General features: G+C 37.2%; 1 protein-coding gene across 1 annotated transcript in view; it reads left to right on the top strand.

Annotated features, from left to right (window-relative positions):
• Nucleotides 1–1793: 1793 nt before the first annotated feature.
• The window catches only part of Tbc1d8b (TBC1 domain family member 8B), an 84178-nt gene continuing 61001 nt past the window's right edge, over nucleotides 1794–24970 (top strand). The window contains exon 1 of the mRNA XM_008852983.3: nucleotides 1794–2108. Coding sequence (XP_008851205.1) covers nucleotides 1979–2108 — 130 coding nt within the window. The 5' untranslated portion in view covers nucleotides 1794–1978. The remainder of the gene's footprint in view (nucleotides 2109–24970) is intronic.

Raw genomic sequence — 24970 nt, 5'->3', positions numbered from 1 at the left:
TGTTTATTTGCAAAGACTTGAAGAAGGTTATCATCAAGCCACATTTTTACATAAGACACAATTTAACTTGAAAAAATGTATAATTAATGAAATGTTTACTTACAAAAGCAAGAGCTCGCTAAGACCCTAGTCTGTCCTTAAAGTGTGCCTGAAAGAGAGAATCTGGGTAGATCTGGATAAGTTGCAGACTACTCTATCAAAAGAAGCCTCCAGGCCAGGTGTGGTGGCACGGGCCTTTAATACCAACACTTGATAGGTAGAGGTTGGCCTCTGTTAGATCTTGGACAGCCTGATCTACATAGTAAGTCCCAGGCCAGCTGGGGCTACAGGGAGTCCCTGTCTTTAAAAACAAATCCAATTTTACCAGTTCTTGCCATAATTATAACCATAAGAGTTATTGAATGACAGGTCTCTGAGGCCAGTTCATTTGCTGACCTCAGTCCAGAAAGAAGTGGAGAAGTGATGTGCCTTAATACACATCCATATTAGGATGACTTTTCACAAGGGAACCCTTCAGTCCAGGCTCTGGGAAGGTTGTCTCTTCCGTACTGTCTGGAGAGCTGCCTCGTGACCACCTATTGCCTTTTAGTAGAATAGAATCCCAGACTGTCCTGTATTTCATCCACAAGAAAAATTCTTTCTTGTAGCACATAACTGCCTCACCAGAAATGGCCCACATCCGGGAAGATTTAAGCTGCAGACACTCCCTGAAGGTAGAGAGTTCAGTGGCTCTAGGACTTGGCATCTGAGTGTGCCTCACCCCATAGTTTTAGCTATATGGCCTTAAATCTTGAATCTCAGGACACTTTGCCAAGAACTCATTTTTGTACCTTTTCTCTCAACTTGTTCCTTCCTGTAAGCCTGTTTGCACTGTCAGTGTACTCTTTAAACTCAGGGATTAAGTTATTCTAACAAATAAATACTGTACTCAAATAATTCCCCAGCAATGTCTGGCAAATTACTGACCTCTTTCACCTTAGTGTTTAACTAGTTGGGCAACACTGCCCAGATACCAAGAAATAAAGGCTGCCTACAAAAACTTTTTTTCTTAAAACAGCTTAAGAAGGAAAAAAAAAAAATACCCTCATACATAGTTTAGATACCTCAAAGATGGGCTCAATATTTTCTGTCCTTTATAACAGTAGTTAAATAAACAGAGGCAGCATGCGGGAAGGGAGAGGCTCATGGCGTGACGATGTGTGCTTTCTGAGATTTATAGGTTTCCGTTATAAGTGGAAAGAGCTTAATTTAGGTAAGAAATTTTGACAGTGAATCATAGAACCAACTGTGAGACCTTGGACAAGTGACTTCACTTGTTAGCGCTTTTCGTTTACTAAGAGGCAAAGTGAAAAGGATCTCCTCCGCAAGCTTTCCATGAGGATTACCTGGGATTACCGAATACGTGGTTGGCATTAATTAAATCTAAATTGCTGATGCTATAGCTTTCTCAATCGGCCGTTACTCAAAAATGTCGGAAACTGTTTTAAACATACTAATGCCTTTCCTATAAAAGGATGAGGAGCAGCAAATGCCTTTATACTTGAGGCTCGCTTGTCTCAAACAAACAAACAAAAAAAACGTCTTAAACTTTAGACTGGCAAAACTCACTTAACTCATGGCGGGACCGGCATCGAAGCATCCCCCACCCAATTCTTACCTCAGTGCATTGTGGGAAGTGTAGTTCCCTACTATGACCGCTAGAGTGCGGAAAAACCGGTAGAAAACTACAACTCCCAAGAGGTGACAAAACGGGACTATTTCCCAGTCTGGCGGTAGCTCCTTGGGAGGGAATTGGCAATCTTTCTGCCTACGTGGGAGAGAAGGCAGGGTTGGGGGAAGTGTAAAAACCTGAACCTGAGGCGCTGCAGCCTGGGGAAGATTTTGGTGGGAGAAGTAGAGGGGGAAAGACCTGCTGGGAGGGGAGAGGTGAGGCAGACAAATAGGTCGCTGCTCCTGGGGCGGCACAAAGTTCTTCGAGATGTGGCTGAAGCCTGAGGAAGTGCTCTTGAAAAATGCGCTGAAGCTGTGGCTGATGGAAAGGTCCAACGACTACTTTGTCCTGCAACGGCGTCGAGGCTACGGGGAGGAAGGTGGAGGGGGACTCACAGGTAAGCTGTAGCCACCTGCTGTGGGGCTGTGTTCACTGTCACTTAAAAGGTGGCGAGACAGTTACTCGTCGCCGCCCTTCGCCTTAGCCTATACCCTGAGCGAAAGACTGGGGATTCTGCCCCAGCCATCACCTTTCTGCCGCCACGAGAGTCCCAACCTGCCGCACTGGACTAACAGTTGCTTTGGGGGTCGGACCTGGGAAGGGAGAAGGGAATTCTTTCCGAAACTAATGAGAAATCAATCATTCGAGTACCTGGCGGGTTGCTTCCCCTGGGGGAGGGGGCAGTTAAACTGTTCGCCTTAGACTGCCTTTGACCGCAGGTTCGCGGATCTCAGTTGTGGACTTAACTTTTTTCAGAACCCTAACGAATGATCACCACCCTGGGGAGGAAAAATGTGTGGGGGATGGATGCTGTGAGGACGCAGGAATGGTGAGGAGAAAGGGGTGTCCTTATCAAACCATGAGAGTAAGAGGCTTCAAAGGAGACACTGAGTCTAGTCGGGGCGGGGGGCGGGGTGCTTGGTGGCAAGGAAGTCTAGGGGTTGATCTCAGAATAGCTGGCCTCTCGCAATTTTGCGTCTTTCACTTTGTTCAATCCTTGAGATCGCCTGTTCCACTACTAAGCTTACGTTTCTCTCCTTGTTGTGGCGTTGCCCCTTCTTTCAAAGATGTCATTGTACACCAAACCAATTACACCGAAGGAAATTCAACTCTTCTTTCCTTACCCATCCTTGCCACAGTTCTTAAATTTAAACGTTAAAAAGTGGTCCTTGGTCACGTGTCTGAAGTCTCCAAATAATGCAATTTTGAAATTGTCAGTCTTGGGCAGGGGCTTTCCAACTTTTGAACATTGGAGAAGAAAGCTATTTTTCATAATAAGTTCTGGTATGGCCTTGAAGTAGTGGACTGCGTTTAATTTAGGGAGAGAAATGGCGGGCGGGGAGGGGGAACATAGGGAGGGAGGAGGGAAAGTCTGAAAACCTGCACTTTTGTCTGATCTTCATCTCTTAACCTGTTGGATGACATTTATCTAATTCTTTTATGTATTCCACCATAAGACTGTACTGTATGCCACAAAAAATTAATGGCAATTGTAATTCTGCTCCTTGCCTTTAAAGTGCTGGACTAAGGGAGGAGGGTAGAAACAGGATTCCTCTAGAATCAACTGGAAAATCAGGAGAATTATAATTAGAACCAAATGACTGAAGAGTTGAGTGATCATCCATCATGGTTTAAGTGACATTGATTTTCCTCTTTGGTAAAAAATGGTATATATATTTTCTCCAGGTTCTAAAAAGACCCTTCTGGCAGTATGGGAACAAAAACTGCCCCTATAAACTTGACATTTACCTATTTTTGGTCTTTAAAAATTGTAAACATTTTTTCAGAAAGTTTCTATTTAGTTGATGTACATGTTTTCTAGACTAAAATTTAAGACTAGGTGTTCAGTACTATTCAGTCATCTAAATGATAATTCAATATAAATGTAAATTTCTTAAAGCAGGTCAATTTTACAAGTTTTTTTCTCTCTTTCTCACCGACAATTTTTATTATTTCTCTATTGCTAGAACATGAGGAAATTTTTTTGTGAAGAAATAAACCAAGATTTCTATCATGCATATATGTATGCTGTGACTAATGAATTATGGTCAATGGTATCGCATGATTGTTTTACCTGTGATATTGACAAGATGCCTGAAATTACCATATAATATCATGAAAATTAAACACAATGAATCTAAGAGGAGCATAGAGATTTTTTTTTTTAAATTTGTTTGCTTTCTTTTGGTCCAGAGCCAAAGTGTATGCTGATTTGCATGGCTGCTTAATTACTATTTTTTTTTTTTACTTAAAACTGTGAAGCCAAATGATCTATGTCCAATTTGGGTTAAACTTGGGTTAGCTTTCATTGGTGCTTGATTGTATGCCACCATAAACTTGACTTTGTTCATTTTATTTATGTTGTGTTATGTTATGTGCTACCTTTTATAAGGTTAGTTTATAGGTTTGTATAATGAAGGAATTATGACTATCTACAAATAATTATTGTAATTTAAGATTTCTTTTCTTTGCTGTGTGAAAATTGACAATAACCACCAACAATATATGACTTTAATTTAGATTTAAATCTAGTATAAATTAAAATCTATAAATCTAGTATAAATTTAGTGAAGTTAGGTGATTCAATTATTTGGGGGGGAGGGGCTAGCCTTGTTATGTAGCCCAGGCAAACCTCAAAATCACCATCCTCCTGCCTCAACCTCTAAAATGCTGGTATGATAGGCATGTACCTCCATAGTGAGCCTGGTGGACTAACTTTTCTTTTGTAATGATGGTTTTAGCAAGAGAGTTTTGACACTAGAATCATGAGATCCCTTTTCTAAATTTCTGAGATACTTCTAATGGGCAGCTGGTAGATGCGGACTATTTGTCTAACTTTGTCCTACTTAGTGATGCTGGATCACAGCAGAATAGAATTTTTCTGGAAATTTTTGTTATCCCTAAGGTTGTTTTGCAGAGAAAGTAATTTTTTGTTCATTTAGAGAACAAATTATCCTGGATTTCTATAGTTGCTTCATATTGCACTTTGCCCTCTCTTGGTTCATAAGGGTACAGACTTTTGTATTGCAGCTAAATGTAGCACCTTGTTTTATATAATTAAAATAATTTATGCATATTAAACTTATTAGGCACAAATCAGCAGTTCACTCTGCTTCGCACATGAGAGACACCACATCCACTACATCGTATTAAGTACTCTACTGAATAAGACATAGGAAGGTCTGCCAATCAGGAAGTCTTAAATTAGGTATTTTGTTGAGAGAATTTTTGTTGTGAATTTTCCCTGAAGAGTGGTAAACAAGTTCTTAGATATTGGATTTATAATTGATATTAGATTTATAATTGCCATTAGTAGATTTTTTTTATTCCATGTTGAACACAACGGTAAAATAAACATTAAAATTAAAAAATATTCTCTTTCCTTATCCCCTCTTTCCTCTTGGTACTATTACTTTGAAATTAAATAATCTGTATAAATGAGAACATGGTTATATTTGAAATGAACCCTCCATGTTATATTTCTGTTGACTTTGCAAATCACTGTAAATGATTTATCCTAAACACATATATAATAAACAAATTTTACAATTTTTAATTATCCCTTGAAACTCTTAATTCAAGGAGTCCAACTTTGAAAATGTTCATATTACATATGTATTAGCAAATACCCCAGCATTCCAGTCTCACAGAGGAATCATCTGTTAAAATGTTTGGTAACCAAAGAGTGGACATGCCATTTTGTGTTAGGTATGGAAAATCCTACTCCCCATAATATATAACTCACACTCAAACTAAATTAATAAATTATCTTTTGAACTTTTTGAAAACTTTTTATTTATTTATTTATGTATTTATTGATTGATTTATTTAATGTGTATGAGTGTTATGCCTGCATTTATATAAGTGCACCTGTGTCACGTAATGTCCCTGTTGTCCAGAAGAGAGTGTCATATTCCCTGCACCTGGAGTTACAGACAGTTGTTACCTGCCATGTTGATGCTGGGGTTTGAATCTGGGTCCTTTACAAGAGCAGCCAGTGCTATTAATCACCCTGAGCCATCTACCCATCTCTTTTTTGACTTATTTAAAAAGAAAATGCCATTCCCTGGGCTGCACAGCCACTGGCTTCCTGTTACCAACATCTTTCCTGGGTAAGTCCAGACTCCCACCTCGTCTTGATTCCCCCAGCTGCATTCACCCTCCCAGTTCCCCATTCCATCTCTCTTCCTGACCTGGGTACTGGCCCATTTCTTGTCTTGGCACCCCAGACACTAGGGCTGACCTCTTGGCCCAGAGTCCCCACTGCTTCCTGATCCTTTGCATCCACACAAACCTAGTTCCTCCCAGTAGTCCCCAGGAGTACCAAGGACCTCTTCCCAACCAAAGATCCCTTTGCATCCCTGAGTGGCACAGCCACCAGCTTCCTGAGACCAGCATCTTTTCTGGGCCCTGCTCCCAGGCTAGCCCAGCCCCCAAATTCCTGAGGGCAGCATCTTTCCTGGAAGGATCCAGACCTTATGAGAAAGCCTGAGAGCATCTGATCCTCATCTAACTTGGGCCTCTGTGGGAACTCCTGAAGACTAAAGCAATTTGGGCACTCCAATATAAAATCAACCAACAAGCTTTCCATGCCCAACAAGTAAACCACAAAGGCACATAAAGTTTACAAAAAGAAGCAGACCTAAACTCAACAAAGGAAGGCTTGAGTCTCACACAAGAATCAGAAACTACAAAAGAAATTCACATGTCAAAGTCACAGAGAAAAAAAGTAACATGAAAAACCAAAATAACATATCCCTACCGAGTACCCATAGTCCTCTGAGGAGTACAATGAGAACCCCCTAGAAAACACAGGACATGCAACTCAAAAAAACAATTATATACATGATAAAAGAATTCAGTGAATTTAAAGAACACACAAAGAAATCAAAGAACTGAAAGAAGATAGGGATAAACTTCTGAATGAATTCAGAAAAGAGTTAGAAATATTGAAGACTACTCAGGCTGAAATGAAGAAGGAAGTGAAACACTCAGTAAGCCAATTAGAAATGACAGGAGAAAGACTCACCAATGGGATGAATGAAATGGAAAACAGAATATCGAGACTGGAAGATAAAAGGGATGAATTAGACCACTCAAACAAAGATTATGAAAAATTTAAAAAACACAAGAATGGAATATGCGGAATTATGTGATGCCATAAAATGACTAAACTTACAAATCATATGTATACAGGAAGGAGAAGAATGTCAAGATAATGGTATGGACCAGATCTTCAACAGAATTGTAGAAGAAAATTTCTGAAAATTACAGAAAGACATGCCTGGGGTTGGAGAGATGGCTCAGCAGGTAAAAGCACTGTCTATTCTTGCAGAGGACCCAGGTTCAATTCCAAGCACCCACATGGTGGCTATGAACCATCCTTAACTCCATTTCCAGGGGAATCCGAAGCCATCTTTTGACCTCCGTGGCACTGCACGACACTGGTGCACTCACATACATGCAGGCAATACAGTCATACACATAAAATAAAAATAATAAACAAAATATTATTAAAAAATAAGAAAGACATGTCCATACAAATACAGGAAGCATATAGAACACCAAATAGGACCAGAAAAGAAACTCTCCACAGCATATCACAGTAAAAACTCTAAATATACAGAAAAAAAGAGACAATACTGAAAGCTGCAAAAAAAAAAAAAAAAGTCACATATAAAGGAAAACCCATTAGGATTACAGATGACTTTTCAGTGCAAACTAGGAAAGCCAGAAGAGCCTGGACCAAAGTATTCCCTGTTATAAATGACCACACATGCCAACCCAGACTATGATGCCCAGCCAAAATGTCTATTATAGTTGAAGGGGAAAGAAAAATCTTCCATGACATAAATGGGCTGAAAGAATTCATGTCCACAAAACCAGCCCTTCAGAGAGTTTTTTATGCAATACAAAGAGCTGAAGAAAGGAACAACTATACCCAAGGGGTTCTGGAAAAAAACTCAATGAAGGTATAACTTTGGAAATGCACAGCTATACCAAGAATGTGAACAGAAATAAAAATGACAGGATTCAATACACATCTTTCATTAATAACTTAAAATATCAATGGACTGAACATCCCAGTCAAAAGATACAGACTAGTTGAATGGATTAAGAAACAAAACCCATCTTATTGTTGTCTGCAAGAAACTCATCTCAATTTCAAGGCCTTAAGGTGAAAGGTTGGGAAAAAATATACCAAGCGAATGGTACTAAGAAAAAAGCAGGCACTGCAATTCTAATATCTGATAAAATAGACTTTAAAACAAACCAGAAGATATAAAGAGGGCCACTTCATTCTGATCAAAGGAACAATAAACCAAGAAGATATTACAGTCATGAACATACATTCATCAAACACTGCTGCATCCAACTTCATAAAAATATTGCTACAGGACTTTAAGACCCAGATTAATCCCAACTTATTAATAGCAGGGGACTTTAGTACCCCATTGTCTCCATTAGATAGGTCAACAGGACAGAGAATTAACAGAGAAACATCTGAATTAAACAATACCATATCTCAAATGGACCTAATAGACATCTACCAAATATTCCACCAAAGAATATACTTTCTATTCAGCACCCCATGGAACTTTCTCTAAAATTGACCATACTGGGGCACAAAACAAGCTTCAACAACTACAAAAAGATTGAAATAATTCCATACATTCTATCAGACTACAATCCAATAAAGCTTAAAATCAACACCAGAAGAAACCTTAGTAACTACATGGACACATGGAGATAAATGACACACTCCTGAGCATCTCTCAAAATGTCCTGTAATTGTGGTGAGTCACCTGTCCTCTTGATCAAGGAGGCTGAGGAGACCCTATGAGATGGACTTGAACCAGTGTCCAGTCTACAAAGAGGAGGGTCAACACAGAGGAATCCTTTCCTCCATGCTTCCAAGCGAAGCCAGCCATGGTCAAGCAGGACCTTCGACTTATCTTCACATAGATGGAACTGGTAAAAGAAACCAGGGGCTCCTCCCAAGCCCATGTGACCCCCAAGGAACAGATCCTCAAATAACCTCAAGAGTAAAAATAAATTGGTTTATCTGGGCCTACTGTATGGCCTTAAACACCCAAAAGGAAAGTATAACCAAACATTAAAGGGGCCAATATAATTTTTTAAGATTCCATATGTATAGCTAAAGGTTACATAAAAAGCAACAATGCCACATCGGAGATATCTTCTTTTGACTTGTTGGCCAGGGTGGTCAAAGGGACTCCCAGATAGTAAGCTAGCATAGAACTGGAAAAATGAACAGCAGACCCCAATCTTATCTAAAGGAATATTGACAACTGATTGCTACTAGATGATGAACAGCTGCTCTTCCTAAAACAAAGACCTCTAGATAGGCTGACTAGATTCACCAGATGGACAAGTAGTGGGGAATGGCTGGGGGTGCTGACAACACAGCAGACAGTAGCAGGGATATCAGAGTATTAGGGCTCTATTGGGGGGAGGTAGGTTATGGGAGGGTGCCATCTGGGAAGTGGGTGTATAGTTGAATAAGATGGTTTGGGATGCAATGCCAATCAAAATCCCCCTGACATTTTTCATAGAATTGGAAGATTCCTATGGAAGCAGCAAAGACCTAGGATAGCCAAAGCAACCCTGAGCACTAAGAGGAATGCTTGGGGGATTACTATACCAAATTTACATGATAATGGCACAAAAGTAGACCCATATATCAGTGGAACAAAATTGAAGATCCAAATATGAGTACATGCAATTTCAGCCACCTCCAGCCACTGGAGGAAAGACAGCATGTTCAGCAAATGGTGCTGGCAAAATTGGTTCTCCACCTGTAGAAGGATGAAACTAAGCCCCTGTCTTTCACCTTGCATAAAAGTCAACTCTAAATGGATCAAAGTCCTCAATGTGAAGCCCAAAACTCTGAAACTGTTAGAAGAAACCATTGGCAATAATCTACAAGACATAGGTGTAGGAAAGGATTTTCTAAACCAGACATCAATTGCTCAGGAAACAAGGTCAAGAATCAACAAATGGGGCCTCATTAAACTAAAAAGCTTCTGTACATCAAAAGAAGCAAGCAAGGCAGTGAAGAGAAAACTCAAAGAATAGGAGAAAATCTTCACCAGCAATACATCTGACAGAGATTTAACATCCAGAATATATAACAAACTCAAAACACAATCAAGAAAGGAAGTAACCCAATTAAAAGATGGGCTAAAGAGCTGAACAAAGAGTTCTCAAAAGAAGAAATACAAAAGGCTTAGAAGCATCTTAAAAGGTGTTCAACATCGCTAGCGATTAGAGAAATGCAAATGAAAACCATGTTAAGATTTCATCTTACCCCAGTCAGACTGGCTAAGATCAAGAGCACAAATGATACCAAATGTTAGAGAGGATATGGGGACAAGGGAATGCTCATCCACTACTGGTGGGACTGCAAACTTGTACAACCCCTATGGAAAGCAGTGTAGAGAACTCTTAAAAAAACTACAAATGAACCTACCATTTGACCAGTTATACCACTCCGTGTCATATACCCCCCAATCTCATCCTATTGCAGAGACACTTGAACATCCATGTTTGTTGCTGCTCTTTTCACAATAGCTAAGAGATAGAAGCAACCTAAGTGTCCCTCAACCGATGAGTGGATAATGAAAATGTGGTTCATTTACACAATGGAGTTTTACTCAAAAATAAAGATGAAATCCTGAAATTTTCAGGTAAATGGATAGAACTAGAAACCATTATACTAAATGCAGTAACACACACTCGGGAAAAAAACAGCGTATGTTCTCCCTCATATATGGATCCTAGCACCAAATCCTGATAAGTGAGTATATATCCAGACATAACTTCAGGAACCAGGATAATGAAAAGCAACCAGGGAGGTAAAGGAAAAGAAAGAATCTGAAAGAGAACAGTAGGAAACAGGCATTAATAAGGGAGCTATGGATAAAAATGGGGCTATTTTAAGGGGAGGCAGGAAGGAAGGTTATACAAGGAACCTAGGAGATAAAGGGAAAGAAGGAGCTCGAGAGAACTGGGACCATAGGAGAAGGGTATTAGTAAGGGAGAAACAGGAAAAGTGGGAGCACCTTAGATGGGAAAACCATGGTGGAAGAGTTAGACAATGCAAGAGATAAATAATGCCTAGCTAGTTTAAAAAAACCAGAGGGAACCATACTAGTCCAACAACCTAGTGACAAATTATACATACAACTAGATCAAGGAATGTAATATATGTCCAGGAAAGGTTTATCTGAGAACATTTGGTCTTTGCCCAAGTTTTATCTACATGGCACATAGTAATCAAAAGCACCAGACTGGTGGAACTAACCTATTTGCATGTTTAATAGCCATAGTTTGAGGCCTATACTAATTTGGTCAGAGGGACATAAAGGACAGTTTTTGCTTCTTGCCCTCTTAGAGTTCAACTAAGTTCCAGGGGACTATGAGCATCTCTCAAAATGTCCTGTAACTGTGGTGAGTCACCTGTCCTCTTGATCAAGAAGGCCATGGAGACCCCATCAAATGGACTTGAACACATGTCCAGTCTACAAAGAGGAGGGTCAGCACATAGGAAACATTTCCTCTATGCTTCCAAACAAAGCCAGCCATGGTCGAGTAGGACTTTGACTTATCTGCACATAGATGGAACTGGTAAAAGGAAGGAGCCAGGGGCTCCTCTCAAGCCTATGTGACTCCCAAGAAACAGATCCTCATACGGCCTTAAGAGTAAAAATGAATTGGATTATCTGTGCCAACTGTATGGTCTTAAACACCCAAAAGGAAAGTATAACCAAAGATTAAAGGTATCAATATAATTTTTTAAGAGTCCATATGCATAACTGAAGGCTACGTAACTAGAAACAATGCCAGACAGGAGATACCTTCCTTTGAATTGTTGGCCAGGGTGGCCAAAGGGACTCCCAGACAGTAACCCAGCATAGAACTGGGAAAATGAACAGCAGACCCCAATCTTATCTAAAGAGATATGGACAACTGATTGCTGTGAGATGAGGAACAGCTGATCTTCCTAAAGCAAGGAACTATAGATAGGCTGACTAGATTCGGTGGATTGACAAGCACTGAGGAATGGCTGGGGGCACGGACAATAGAGTGTACAGTAACAGGGATGACAGAGTATATGGGTTCTAGTGAATGGGGGGGTCTATTGGAGGGTGCCATTTGAGAAGTGGGTATATAGATGAATAAGATTGTTTGGGATGTTCAGTATGATATACACACAAAAAATCAACAAATTTAAAAATGAGTCATATTTGAGGAAGAAGCATAAAAATTTACTTCATGTTAATTAGTAGAGGTGATAAACATTACCATTGAAATCTACCTGATGACTTTATATCCATACTCAGGTTCCCAGGAGCAGAGTGTAACTGACCATGACTAGTAATAATCAGACACATAGAGATTAGAGATGCATGTGCAAACATTTAAGTGTTAGTAGCATTAAAAATGAGTCTTTCTGTAGGAATCAGTATGTTTTAAAATGAAATGGAGATCTTTTTTAAAGGTTAAAACCTCATTCAATTTTATGTCTTATAGGGTTTATACTGAGTTCAATATTGTATAACTGTATTAATTCAACTGTGAACCTAAAAATTTACAGCCACTTTTGAAAGAGATGTATCTTTGCTCTGGAAATTGTTATTGAATATTTTAAAGCTGTAATGAAATGCTTTTTCTCATCATGTGATTATTAAATAATTTTTTTTAAAAAAAGAAAAATGCCATATACCAACTAGTAATAAGGATGAATCATTTTGTTCTCCCTTCCATTTCTGGAGCACCTGATCCCTGTTGTCAAGTAAAAACTTACCTTTAAAGATCTCTGTGAATGAGAAAAAGCAGTCTTGTGTTTTCACAAAAGAAGAATGGTCAGTCACATTAATTTTTTAGTTTTTAAAATTAAAATAAAATCTTAATTTTCTACTTAGCATTATAAATCTATACTCCTAATAACCCTTTGTACATAATCTGCACAATTATAATTGTAATTTAACTGTTAAGGATGGAAGATTCAAGGCCCTATCTTGGACTGGAGCAGAGGGTCCAGTCTCTGTGCCACAAAATAAGGCCTGATGGAGCCGATGAGGGAGGGAGAATGGTGAGGTATATATCAATCAATACCTAGAAAGGCATGAGGCTTGTAGGTAGACAGTCAGTGAACCCTTCATTGCTACCAAGCAAAAATTACCATCCTTCATTTCTCAACACTTTAAGACTGGCCTTTCACATTTAAAGTGTGTGTGTGTGTGTGTGTGTGTGTGTGTGTGTGTGTGTGTGTTTTACAGGATTCAAGAAACACTGTGTGATTTGTCCTTCCTGAAAGTTATGTTATGAGATTTGCTTTAATAAGCAAACTACAATCCAAGATCCAAAGTGTACAGATGCACCAAAACCCCCATGACTCCACTTACTCTCTCAGTGCTGCTTCTTTCATCTTCTTTGATTCTTTAATATGTGGAGGTATCTTTTCAGCTGTAATTTTTTGAAATAGTCATAGTTTCCTCACATGTATAGTGAAGAAAACCTTTTCTTCTCTAGCTCAGGATTGTCACATGGGACAAATGAGATTTGAAACCTGTGAAAACACAGTTATGGGGGGGGCTGAAAGAGCAAATGAACCAGTCTTAATCGGTCTTAGTCTCTCTCGCTCACTCACTCACTCTCTCTTGCTTTTGCTGTCTGTCATTTTCCCTAATAATTTTCTCATGTTGTGCTAGAAATTGATTTGAAGTCATAACACTGAGTATGTCCAAAATAATGATAACACAGCAGGAGCAAAATACTGATAGTTATTCATTGGAGAATTTTGGTATTGTACCAGTTATGCATTTATTGTTTGTAAATAGAAATAATGTATAAAAATTAGAATAATTTATCATGACAACATTTCCTTTTGATCTGTGATTGTCCCAAACCTAGAAGTTTTCAAATAGTAGTTTACAGATCTAAGCATCAATTGTCCTGATGAATAGCCTCAAAAAATACATATAATTTTGATTATCCTAGTAATATTTTTAATGCGATTTGTGAAAAGAAATAACTATTAAGCTTGTGAAAGTTCATGGTGCTTGTGGACAGTTGGGGAAGGACTGTGGATATAAAGTAAGATGAAAATGATTTTAAAAATGTTTTATTATTTGCCATATTGCTATAATAGTAGTGATGTGGGTTTTGTGTTTCCTTCATGTTAGAAACTTTGCCCAGTTTTCTTCCTTTTGCTACTGCTATGTGAGTATAAAAGGTAATACAAAATCTTAAATGTGATGGTGTATAATACATTCACTCAACAGGTATTTACTAAGAACCTTCTAAAAACCAAGAACTGTCCTTGAGTCCTAGAGATAAAGGAATTAGTGAAAAAAGTCTATTTTTCCACAGAGGAACAAACATTCTAGCTGAGAGTGGTAAATAATCAAATCCTGTGGAATATCACTGGTACTGATAAACAATCTGAAGAATAAATTAAGATGTCATGTTAGAGAAGGAAGGTGTTGGTATTTCAGATACATTGATCTGAGAATACTTATGAGCAGAGGCCAATTGTGTATTTGTAAACAAGATAAATGCAAAGAATTCTAAGAATTTCACTGTGGTAGGATGCAGAGAAATGGAGTGCTAGCTGTTCACTGTTGTGAATGTTGGTATACAGCAGTAAATAGAACAGGCACAGTTCCTACCCTGGCAGAGTTTGCAGTCTGGTGGCACAGACAGTTGATAACCAAGTAAACACATACGTTATTACTGAGATAGTCAATAGCCTGATTTGTTGGATTATTTACCTCTACAAATGAAGATGTAATAGAAACCCCCAAAGCAATTTTTCAGGATTGTCTCTGGTATAATGTGTGATTATCAGAAGTCTTTTTAAATGATACAGAGGTATCTTAAAACCAGTGATTAATTAGAGTAGTGGAGTACTGGTGGCAGAATTCCAGTGTGGCATCTGTGGAACATTTTCACAAAATCTAGTTCAGAAATTTTAAAATTATATTATCTCTCTATCTCTAAGCACTATCAATATCTGGGAGGTTAGTTGGTAGGGAGACCTGGGGAGGACATTCTAAGTGGGAGGAATGAAATCATCGAACAGCACATAACAGGTGGTGTGGGCACAGTAAATATTCTACAGGCATTTATTTGATGTTGAAAACACGAGACAGAAGATATAATACACTCTGCAATTATATGAAGGTAGTTTAAAAATAATACCCTCATCTATTAGAGGAAAACCTAAAACAGAATATAAAAAGGACCAAAAAATTAAGCCTTTATTGCTTGGGGATTTTGGGGGGTCTTTGCTGCTTTTTCTTTTCTATTTTTTTCAGGATTGGAAATCTTGAAATTTTATTCTACCATCCTTCACATTTCATTAAAATTCAGTTTATAATAAGAACAAATTCTAAAGTTTTGATAAAATCAACAAAAAAAGCAGACCACTTTATCTATTCTTGGATACTATGTTTATGACCAAAGAAGTCTCTCATGGTAGTTGGGGACAGAGAATCTGTCACAGAGTTGTCCTAAGTAAATTAAACTAAATATGGGATTTATAAGCTTTCATAATATCCTCCTATCTTATTAATTACCCCAATTATTCATTTTAAAATCTGTGAGTCTACCTTAAAATGTCCTTTCTCCATCCTATGTATTAATTCAATACAATCCACTAATCCTATAACTTATTTTTTTACTGAATTTTTTCAACTTTCATACAATTTAGTTAGATGGTATTTAGACCCCCTCCCCTCTCCACACCTCCTCCCACTGTCCCTCACCCAATTTAATGCGCTCTCTTATATAGATAACATGGCCTATGGAGTCTGATTTGTGTTCCCAAATGCCCTTCAGTGTAGGTCCATCCAGTGGGCCCACGAAGAATCCCATCCCTATAAGACACAGTCTCTGCCTCTCCCAGCAGCCATATGTTGGCACAATTTCCTTATGTGGGTTGGAGCTTCTTACTCATTTCCTCATATCTATGGTGGAATTTTGTTTGGTTTGAGCTTGCATAGGACTTGTGCATGCTGTCACTATTGCATATATATATATATATATATATATATATATATATATATATATATGTGTAGCTGTGTGTAAAACTGTGTGTGTTATATATGACCAGCTGTTTGGAAAACTGTGTTTGCTTGTGATTATCCACCCCCTTTGGCTTTTTCAATCTTTCCACCTCCTCTTCCACAATGATCTCTGAGTCTTGGGAGGCAGAGGTTTGAAATAGGTGTCCTACTCAGAGATAAGTACTCTGCTGCCTCTTATCCTCTACACATTGGGCAATTGTAGATTTTTGTCTTAATCATCATCTGCTATATAAGAAAACAAGTGTAGCATCTTGTTTTTTCTCCTTTATTACAGGGTAAATCGGTAAAATTTTAAAACAGATGCTAATCACATTTTCTGATTTTTATTGTCTTTGATTTCCTCTTATTTTAAGCTAACCAAAGATGGTCTAGTTTAGTTCATGTAAATGATATTGTATGTATGAGTTTATTCATTTTTTGTCATGCTTTTTACTTTGCAGGTAGGAATTTGGGTATTTTATTTAATTTTTTGAGGATTATTCTGTTTTTACATTGATACATAAGTTTTGAAGATTAAGGAGAGACCATAAGCAAAGATGCTAAAAAGTCTCCCATTTTCCTATATTTTAAAAGTTTTAAAATATCATTTTAATTTATTTTTAATATGTGCATTACAGGAAAAAAACACAAGAAGACAATAACAAAGTTATCCAGACACAAGCAGCTATGTTCCTATATTTTAATTTTATAAATGTAACTAGGTTTGATTAATCAAATATCTATTTGTTTTTCCTCCACAAGACATTATAATCTTCTATTTGTGACATCGTTTGCCTCCCTGAAAAGTTTTAAATTCTAGCTGGGCATGGTTGCACACACTTTTAATCCTAGCACTTGGGCTATGTGGCAAGAGTCTGTCTCAAAAAAAAAAAGATCTTTTTTTTCTTTTCTAAAGCCTTTAATGAATACAGATTTCAGCTAGAGAAGTAAATATGTGTTTCATTCTCTCTCTCTCTCTCTCTCTCTCTCTCTCTCTCTCTCTGCCATGTGGGTGTATGTGTGTGTATGTGTGTGTGTAAATATTTCTAGTTTTCAAGTAAATATCTTAAAAATGTAGAAGGGTAGAAAACAGAACCTTTTAAAAATGAATTGTTTTATTAACTGTTTTCCAAAGCTTAGTGTAAAATTGGCAGCTTTCAAAATGCCACCTATGGCTACTGGATTATTCTAAAATCAGAATTCACAATCCTGTTTGAAGGATTTAGATATGGCAACAAAATAATAGAATCGGAAAACTCTGCATCCTATGTTGAACAAACTATTTTATATTATTTCAATATATTTCTTACCAAGTACATTGGCAGTTTACTAACTAGTTTTCTCATTGACATTTAGTGAGGTTGACGCTGTAAAAAAATTCCGTAGCAGTGTACTATCTTGACAGTGTAAGCATGACAACTTATGAGGACATAAGTGTCTAGCAATTGTTACTATGGACAAAATTTATAATCAAACATTTTACATAGGCTAGAAGTGAACCTTATTTGTAATTAGGAAGTTCATTTACATTCCTCTTCTGCAGATAGAGCTGTGTTGTCTTACACAGTGCCCTCACTCTACATTAAAGCACACATAAGTTTGTATACTAAACTAGCATATTGGTAATGAGCACTGTCTTCAACCTGTGGCTGCTCCAATGGCTTTTTCTTTAACAGTCACCCCTTGCTAATTCACTGCTTATCACAGTTGTTGATCCAATAGAGGAAAAAAAAATAGACCTGCACTTCAAATCAGCAAATGTCTAAAAATTGGAAAGGACAATTAATGTGATTAATCTGTGTTCTTTTTTTCATTACATTTTATTTATTTAGTCTGTGTGTTTCTATGTGTGAGTTCACCTGTGGAGATCAGAGCACAACCTGTAGGAGTCTGTTCTCTCCTTCCACCATGTGGGAACCAGAGATCAAACTCATGTAGGCAGGTTTGGAGGCAAGTGCCCTTTCCCACTCAGTCATCTATTTTTTGGTCTTTTTGAGACAAGGTCTCCCTGTAGCCACTGCTGGCCTGGACCTCCCTTTGTAGACCAGACTGGCCAGTATCTCACAGAGATCTGCTTGCCTCTACCTCCCAAGTGCTGGGATTAGAGGCATGCACCACCAAACCAGCTCACATCTGTGTTCTTAATACTAGCTTCCTGTTAGATTTGACTAAGGAACTTCCAATAGGGACTAAATGTCACTGAAGTGGACAAATTGACATCATGTCTGGAGTTTAATTTAAAATATTTCTGGAGGAATAAATGATAATTATTGAAGCTAGATTATGGATACATAGATGTTCTACTATGTTTTAAAAATATTTTTATTAATTATTTCTTTGAATACTTCATGCAATGTATTTGCCAGATCCATTCCCCATCTCCCTACATACCCAATTCCTGTTTTTCCCCCGTTGAGTCCAATATGTGTTGCCCAAATACTCTTTGGTGGGAAAACCTGCCCTAGTGCTAAAAAATTTTGTAATGCAAAGTAAAGAAAAATATAGGATAATCAAATTCCATGCCACATCAATTAAATCAGAATCTCTGGGCTTCAGTCATCTCAAAGGTTGTTTAAACTCTCCTAAATAATGGAAATTGGTACTGGTAATTTGGGGTAGAGAATAATTATCAAGGAAGATTTTTTTTTGGTCTTTTTGAGACAGGGTCTCCCTATAGCCCCAGCTGTCCTGGAACTCACTATGTGTACCAGGCTGGCCTTGAACTCACAGAGATCCGCCTGCCTCTGCCTCCCGAGTGCTGGGATTAAAGGCATGTGCCACCAGGCCTGACATCAAGGAAAATTTTTAAAAACTTAAGATTCAGAAAGATCTGAAAAAATAACAATTCTCATCTAAAATCTGTGCTATAAAATTTAAATAGGTAAATGTTATGGACAAATAGGACCTAGGTCAGTTGTTACATTTATGAAAAGGTCATTATATCTTTGATCATAAGCAGAGTCTAATAATATGATTTTGTATCCAAGACAGATAGATAGTCATCTTAGCTATTCTTTTTAAAGCCATGGTGAGAGGGATATGTATGTAGCCTAGTAGGGCATTTGCCTAACAAGGTGCTGGATCCTAAACAGCCTGGCATGGTGGCACACGCCTTTAGTCCCAGCACTCCAGAGGCAGAGGCAGGCAGATCTGTATGAGTTCAAGGCCAGCCTGGTCTACATAGTAAGTTCCAGGACACCTGGGGCTACAGGGAGAGCCTGTCTCAAAAAGACCAAAAAAAAAAAAAAAAGAAATAATAAAAAAAAAAGGAATCACGGAATACACAATATAATGACATGTGTTTGTTTAGATCTGTTCTAGTTTCCTATTTTGTTGTTGTGGAGATCATGACCAAAAGCAACTTTCAGGGGAAAAGGGGTTATGTCAGCTTCCATCATGGAGGGAAGTCAGGGCAGAATCTCAAGGTGAGAACTTGGAAGCAGCTACTGAAGCAGGGACTATGGAGGAATGCTGCTTATTGACTTATACCCTCAGGCTTGCTCAGCTCGATTTCTTATACAACCCAGGCTCACATGCCTTGATAGGGATGGCACTGCCTACAGTGGGCTGTGGCCCACTGCCTTATAGACATGGCCACAGCCCAGTGTGATCCAGGAAATTCTTCAGTTGAGATTACCTCTCGATTAGGTTTGTACGAAATTGACATCTGAAGCTAACCATGACAAGACCTTATTCAAGTATATATATATATATATATATATATATTTTTTTTTTTTTTGAGACATGGTCTCATGTATCATGGACTGGCCTTGAATGTGCTGAGGATGACCTTGACTCCTGCCCTTCCTTTCCTGTACCCCCAAAATGTTGGATTATAAACCTGAGCCACTAAAGCTGGCTTAGTAGTCAGATTTTAAGTGATATATATGAAAAAAAACTTTGAAAAATAAATATATCAAGAGAATAATAGAAGAAATAAAAGACTCTGATACAGCACAGCTAAAAGAGCTAGGTATATCATGAACTCAAAAGAGAAGGATAAGAATAAACAAGGTAGCCATATCATAATATCTGAAGGCCAGTGATATTGCATAGAGTGTACATTTTGTGTGAACCTGAGGTAGCAAGGAAGTATCACATAGATATCCTAGGAAAGTCCTTTTTTTCTTTTTTCGATGAGCAAAAAATAGCTTTATTTTTCTATATAAGTTATTAAAAAGTGTTCATTGAAAATTTTCAAAAATATGTATACAAGTAAAGAAGAAAATAATGATTCTTCCATCATCCCACTGCACAGAGATGACTACAGTTGCTGGAATAAGCTTTGTAATTGGTGGGACTCACTGCAAAATGAAAACTAAATGAACCTCCAAAATGTAAGAATTTTATGACATTGACAACAGAGCATTAAACTTTGAATATACAATTCCTTCCATATTTGTAATTAATAGAAATTCCCACTCATGCAATAGGCTTCCTTCAGAAAAGAAAAGCCAAACTAGGTTTTGTTGTTGTTGTTGTTGCTGCTGTTGTTGTTGCTGTTGCTGTTATTGTTGTTGTTAGGGATCCTGTAGAGGAGGTAAATGTTCTAGAGGTTAGATTGCATGACCAGTTAGGATAATTTTCATCTCGAAAGTCAAATGTTCTCTATCCAGCCAAAAAGAATTGGTTTGTGAGTAGTAATTATTGTTCACAATAGGTGCCTTTAAAAAATATTATAGGGGCTGGAGAGACTGCTCAGTGGTTAAGAACACTGGTTGCTCTTGCAGAAGACCCAGGTTCGAATCCTAGCACCCACATGGCAGCTAACAACTGTCTGAAACTCCAGTCCCAGGGTATCCCACAGCCTCTTCTGTCCTCTGCGGGCATTGCACAACACAGGTGCACTTACGTACACACAGACAATACATGCAGACACATAAAATAAAAATAATAAATAAAATATTAAATAAAAATTATAAAACTTTGCATTTTGTTATCTTGTTATGACATTTAAATATTTTATTTTCTATTATTTTATATGCATGAGTGTATTGCCTGCATGTATGTAAGTGCTGTTATGGCATTAGTGAAAATATTGTATGTTAGTTATGGTGCTTAATTTCCTTAAGAAGATGGGTGTAACTTGTGTTACAGGGTGCTAACAAATCCCATAACCTTAACCAGAATCTGGAACATTGATTGATACCTTAGAGTCATGATTTGAGTTCATCGATATTTAAATTTTCTTATTCTATTATGTAGCTGACAGGTAGTATCTATTCTCTTCTGAATTTAGCGTATTTATAAGGTTTCCCATCTGTAAGCTGATTCATGATGAGTGTTCACCCTGTGAGATGATAAACCACTGTGTATATGGAAAAGCACCCCAAAGCGGTTTGCTTATTTTATTGTACTTTTAGAACACAGACATTGGCGCATATTAATTCCTGAATGACTTGCAGGGACTTGATGATGATTACAGCTTAATGAGCTGGAAGAGTTCCCCAAGTGACTAGAAATGTATTCTAGTGCTAGCTGCTAAATTGTTTCTTGCATAGTTTTATATTAACTGTCTAATTTCATGCACTTATAAAAACTGAACAATTTCTTTTGCACATTGTGTGAGGCAAATAATGTTAACATTTCTCTTGCAAAAAATGAACTTTCTTGTCAGTTATTTTGACCACTTTGTCCCCATTGCCACATTTTATCAGAGAACTGATTGTTACATCACTCAGAAATGATTTTGTGGTCTCTCCTGTCTTCTCTGTCTCCTCGCACATCAGACCTTCTGTTGAGCCAAACTTCACCTCTTTTTTCTGTCTGCAGTTCTTCTAATCCTGCATTTTATAATGTATGTGAATAAAGAAATACAATGTGATCTGTTATAGTTTTATTAAAAACATACTCATGAATAAGTGATTTTCCTTGTAACTGTAAATTTTCCTTTTTTCCCCCCTTGGAAGACAAGTATCAAATAAAATAGCAGCTAAGCTTCCCTGTTCTTATAACTTTTTTTGTTTCATTGAGACAAGAACTCATGTAGCCCAGGCTGAGCTCAAACTTGGTATATTGTCAAAGCTCACCTTAAACCCCTGACCTTCCTGTCTCTACCTCCTAATTACTGGGATTACATTTGTGCACCACCATGCCCAAATTTAATAAATACTTCCATATGAAGTTTTGATTCCTTTATTTCAACAGCCTTGTCAATTTATTATTTGTACATATCTACATTTATGTGTACATTCACACCTGGGTTGGTTTTTCAGTCAGGTGGGAATTACCTCTGTTGGTTATCTTTTGCTACTATTCATTTGTCTTTTGAATGTTTTCACTCTCCTGCCTTCACATTGAGAACATTCTTCTTTTCTTCATTTCCTGAATAATTTCACTCAAATTACTCTTAGGAGACTACCTGCAAGTTTAGCTCTACGCTTTTTTGTTTAGTCTTGACTGAATGTCCAGTTTCTTGCAGTTACTACTTTTGAATTCTTTCTTGTTAAGCCTAGCACTCCTCATTAGTTGAAGTGCAATCACTTCCTTTGTTTCCCTTTCACGTTCTCCTTCTTTCATCCAGTACCTCCTCTTTTATTAAATCTGTTTAGGTTTTCTGATTCAATTGTGTTCACAATTGTGCAAGTTATTAACTTTTAAAATCCTCACATAATTGTACATCTGTGTGCAGTGCCGTGTGATAATTTAATGTGTACATACAATATGTGATGATCCAATCAAGGCAAGCAGCATTTCATCTCCCTAAATATCATTTTTTTGTTCATTAAACATTTTATTTATTTAACAATTCCACTTTTTTATACTTGTGACAGTTTTGATTCTTGATTCTTAAGTAAAATCTTCAATTCATAATGTACTTTGTTTTTCTTTTGCAGTGCCCGAGATCAAAGTCAGGGTCTTGTGCATGCTAGGCAAGCACTCTGCCATTAAGCTACATCCCCAGTCAAAACCCTAATTTTTCACCATCTCAAGTAATTTCTTTTCTCTATAATATTCATGCTGACATTGCATATCTTCTTTACTGCTGCTTTTCCCACTATCAAAACTTCAATCATATTGTTAATTGACATTATGTTACATTTGTGACTCCCGTTTTTATTTTATATCTAGTCTACATTCACATACTCATATTTTTGAGCTAAATCGAATTTCCCTTTCTTCTTCTACTCTTCTAATTTGCTTCCCTTTATGCTTTTAATAATTTCCTGCCTCGTATCTGGCAGACTACTTATATTCTCATTCAAAGCTAGCTTGAAATCTGAATTCTTTTCAAGTGGGTAGAAATAGGAAAAGAGCCAAAAGCCTCATTTATAATTGATTTTAATTTTTCTCAAAATTGTATGTGATAGATCAAAAAAGAAATGCTCATAGAGCAAAATCAACACTCAACTCACCAAAGCTTCCAAAATGGAAAAGTAGATGTGTATACTTCAGCCATTCCATGATATAGTTAAGTCAACATGCTGTGCCTTATTGTTCCTTGAAATTAAAAATACAAATCCAGATGTAGAAATCATAGTGTTCTCAAAGACCTTATAATCTGGATAAGGAGACATATATAGTATATATGCAACACTTCCAAAGTAGTTGTAATAACCAATCTAATAAGTAAATACACGGTTGTGTAATATAAAACTTAAGTGTTATAAGTATTCAGAGAAGCAACAAGTGTTATTGCTTGGGAATGCCAGTAAAGATTTCACAGGGGAACTTGGTCTTAAAGGAACTACATGATTCAGGTTAGCCAGAATGGGCTACAAGAGTTTTGATAGCATTTCTCAGTAAAAATAAATAATAAATAAATAAATAACTTGTTTAGCAAAGACCCTAAGGGGAAAAATAGCTGGCTATTTAAGAAAACAGAAAATTTTGTTCCAGGAAGTAGTAGGAAATATAATCAGATAATTACAGTGGGACTAATTGAGCAAGAGACTTGAATGCCAAATTGAGGAAATAAGAACTGTTGAAAAGAAAATCCTTTCACTAAAGCATTCTTATTAACGAAGATTCTTACTTTATTTACATCTTTAGGATGTTCTTATATACTAATAAAATAACTAATATAGAATGTTTCACTGTGTACTGATCAGTGTTCTAGGAGCTTTATATGTAAGTCATTTCATCTTTATAGTCCTCTTTGGTATAGATTCAGTTTTAACCTCCTTATTTTACAAATGAGGATGTAGACATGTTAAGTACTTTATCAAGCTTAAACTGGACTAAGTAGCAGAGCCAGGATTCAGACCCACTTTGTCTCTGGTACTAGATTCTATCTTCTTGTCTATTATATACACAAACTTATTGTAGAAATTAAATACTGTAGATATAAGGTTTGGACATTGAGCCTGACTTGCATTTTTGTTGAAAGATTATTTTCTCAAGCATTACTCTTATTAATACATGATAATCTCTTCATCTCAACCACTTATTTTCTTTTTTGTCTGTATGTTTGAGTAGTAGTGAGTGTCTATGTGGGTGCATGTCTGTTCATAAATGATTAGTGCCAGCAGATAACCCTTTCATCAGGCCTCAGGTACCATGCATCTTTTTTATTTTATTTGAGACAGGGTCTTTCACCAGCCTGGAACTCAGCAAGTAGGCTAGGCTGGCTAGCCAGAGATCCCTAGGCATCCTCCTGTCTCTGCCTCTCCAACACTGGGATTACATTATGCTTGACATTTTTATGTGGGTTCTGGGTGAGATAAGTACTTTACTGACTGGGCTATCTCCCCATCCTCCATATATGCGTATATATATTTTTTGTTTCTTTAAGAAAAATCTCAATAAAGACTTTGGAGTAGAACTTTTCAAACAAATTCATTAGTTTATCATATGGAGTGATACTGATTTATCTCTTATAAAGACCTTATTTTTTTAATTAGAAGAAGCATTTCATTACAACAGCATTAACCTATTCAATAACATTTTTCTGACCTAGGGTACATCTCTTTCAGAATTGGCTGTACATTTCTAGGTTTACAGATGGATTATTATGCTTATATAATCTTTTACTCATTATAAACTCTATAAGACATAAAATTAAACGAGATTCCAACGTTTAAAAAAGATCTCCATTTCATTTTAGAATATATTGTCCCTTGAAGAAAGACTCATTGTTTTTGCCACTAACAGAGATGCTGGCTCATGCATCTCTAATCTGTATGTATCTGATTATTACTAGTCATAATCGATTGTACTTGGA

Source organism: Nannospalax galili, unplaced genomic scaffold (assembly GCF_000622305.1).
Source record: "Nannospalax galili isolate Female #2095 unplaced genomic scaffold, S.galili_v1.0 scaffold25, whole genome shotgun sequence".
In the NCBI taxonomy this organism is placed as follows: Eukaryota; Metazoa; Chordata; class Mammalia; order Rodentia; family Spalacidae; genus Nannospalax; species Nannospalax galili.
Note: the sequence above shows the minus strand (reverse complement) of the source record. Positions and strands in the feature narration are given on the sequence as shown.